General features: G+C 45.6%; 1 protein-coding gene across 1 annotated transcript in view; it reads left to right on the forward strand.

Annotated features, from left to right (window-relative positions):
- LOC123176094 (probable ubiquitin-conjugating enzyme E2 23) overlaps positions 1 to 1,622 on the forward strand; it is a 3,924-nt gene extending 2,302 nt beyond the window's left edge. Inside the window, exons 6-7 of the mRNA XM_044590481.1 lie at positions 34 to 513; positions 646 to 1,622. Of these exons, the coding sequence (XP_044446416.1) occupies positions 34 to 513; positions 646 to 1,488 (1,323 nt within the window). The 3' untranslated portion in view covers positions 1,489 to 1,622. The remainder of the gene's footprint in view (positions 1 to 33; positions 514 to 645) is intronic.
- The last annotated feature ends 202 nt before the right edge of the window (positions 1,623 to 1,824 follow it).

The following is a 1,824-nucleotide window of genomic DNA, read 5'->3' on the forward strand; positions in this document are numbered from 1 at the left end:
ACTTTTTAAATGAACTTATGATGTTGACTGCAGTACAATGAACTGCAAAACCCACCTGAACGTATCAATGTCCAGGGTGACATTGATTCAGCGACTGAGGAGGACGACGATTCGGTGGATGAAGATGACAGTGCAGCAACAAAAGCAAGCCGGAAGGGTGCTATCATCGAGTATATGTCCCAACTGGGACACCAAGTGTTGGCTCAAACCATGAGATATTTTGGCAACAGGTTGTTGTTGTCGTCACTGGGCTCGGAATTAGCTGGAGCGACGGCCAACGAGGGAGCAAATGTGGCTGTAACCGATGGTCATCACAGTACAAGCAATCATGATGTGATTCACGCCATGGCGGCTGCACTAACCAGCAGCGACACATGTACAAATGATGACGACTGTGCCGAGAGGGGCAAAAATATTGAACAAGCCACCGGTGATGAAGATCAGTTTCGCTTCCCATATTTTGATGTTACACATAGTCCTCTTGATCACCATTACATCGACAATGCGGGGCAGGTGGGTTCACCACCCAAAACTACATTTCTTTTCTGTTTCCGGATATAAGGCTCGGTTTCCAGATTTTACTTGAATTTGTAAAACTCACCTTAATTCAACATCAGAACATAAAATTTTACCATTCTTTTTCAGGGCACTAGTGGTGGAAAGAGGTGGGTGAAGGCGGTGCAAAAAGAATGGAAAATACTGGAGAACAACAACTTGCCAGACACCATATATGTGCGCGTGTTCGAGGACCGCATGGACCTGCTCAGGGCCGTGATAGTTGGTGCGAGCGGGACACCCTACCACGACGGGCTCTTCTTCTTCGACCTGCACCTGCCGCCATCCTATCCTGATATGCCTCCGATGGTGTACTACCACTCATTCGGTCTTCGCCTCAACCCCAACCTCTACAACTCTGGCACAGTGTGCCTCAGCCTTCTCAACACCTTTGGTGGAGAGGCATCTGAAGTCTGGTCACCATCTACATCAAGTCTCCTACAGGCCGTCGTCTCTATACAGGGTCTTATACTCAACGACCAACCATACTACAATGAGGTCGGTTATCAGGCCCTAGTTGACAAGCCAGAGGGATGCCGCAACGCACTGCCATACAATGAAAATGCTTACTTGCTCACCCTTTGGACGATGATCCACTTGTTCCGCCGACCGCCATGTGGATTTGAGGGATTCATTAAGGATCACTTCTGCCGCCGAGGGAGGTTCATTCTTCGAGCATGTGAGGCATACCTCAGAGGGTGTGTAGTTGGCATGCTCGATGGTGATGCATGCGCCACCAAGGGGAGCAAGGACGATAGATCATGCTCAGCCGGGTTAAGACTGGCGCTTTCCAACATGCTGCCGAAGCTCGTGGCAGCACTAGCAGAGATTGGCGCCGAGGGGTGTGAGTGTGACCAGTTCCACGAGCTGCATGACCTTCTTATCGGCGGCGATCGAGTGCAACGTTGCTCACTAAATTATCAAGTGCACTAGTTCTTGGTTGCATATGTCTAGTATATATACATTTTTGTAGTGCCGTGTATGTATAGTTTTTGCATTGTCATTGCGACTTTATCCAACTAGAGATAAATGCCTCCTTACTATTAATAATAATTTACTTTATATCATTCATAAATAGTTAAAGTACGGGCTCTGCATTTTCTAATTTATGTTTCTTTTTCAGAAACAAAACTTATATCTTATTTTCATTTATTATTAGAGGAGAAAAGAGCAAATTAGCTCAGTTAGGCCCAAGTATAAGAAATCAAACTTATACTTTATTTCAATTATTATAATTAGAAGATAAAATACCAAATTAGCTCAATTAGG

This window comes from Triticum aestivum, unplaced genomic scaffold, assembly GCF_018294505.1.
Source record: "Triticum aestivum cultivar Chinese Spring unplaced genomic scaffold, IWGSC CS RefSeq v2.1 scaffold157827, whole genome shotgun sequence".
In the NCBI taxonomy this organism is placed as follows: Eukaryota; Viridiplantae; Streptophyta; class Magnoliopsida; order Poales; family Poaceae; genus Triticum; species Triticum aestivum.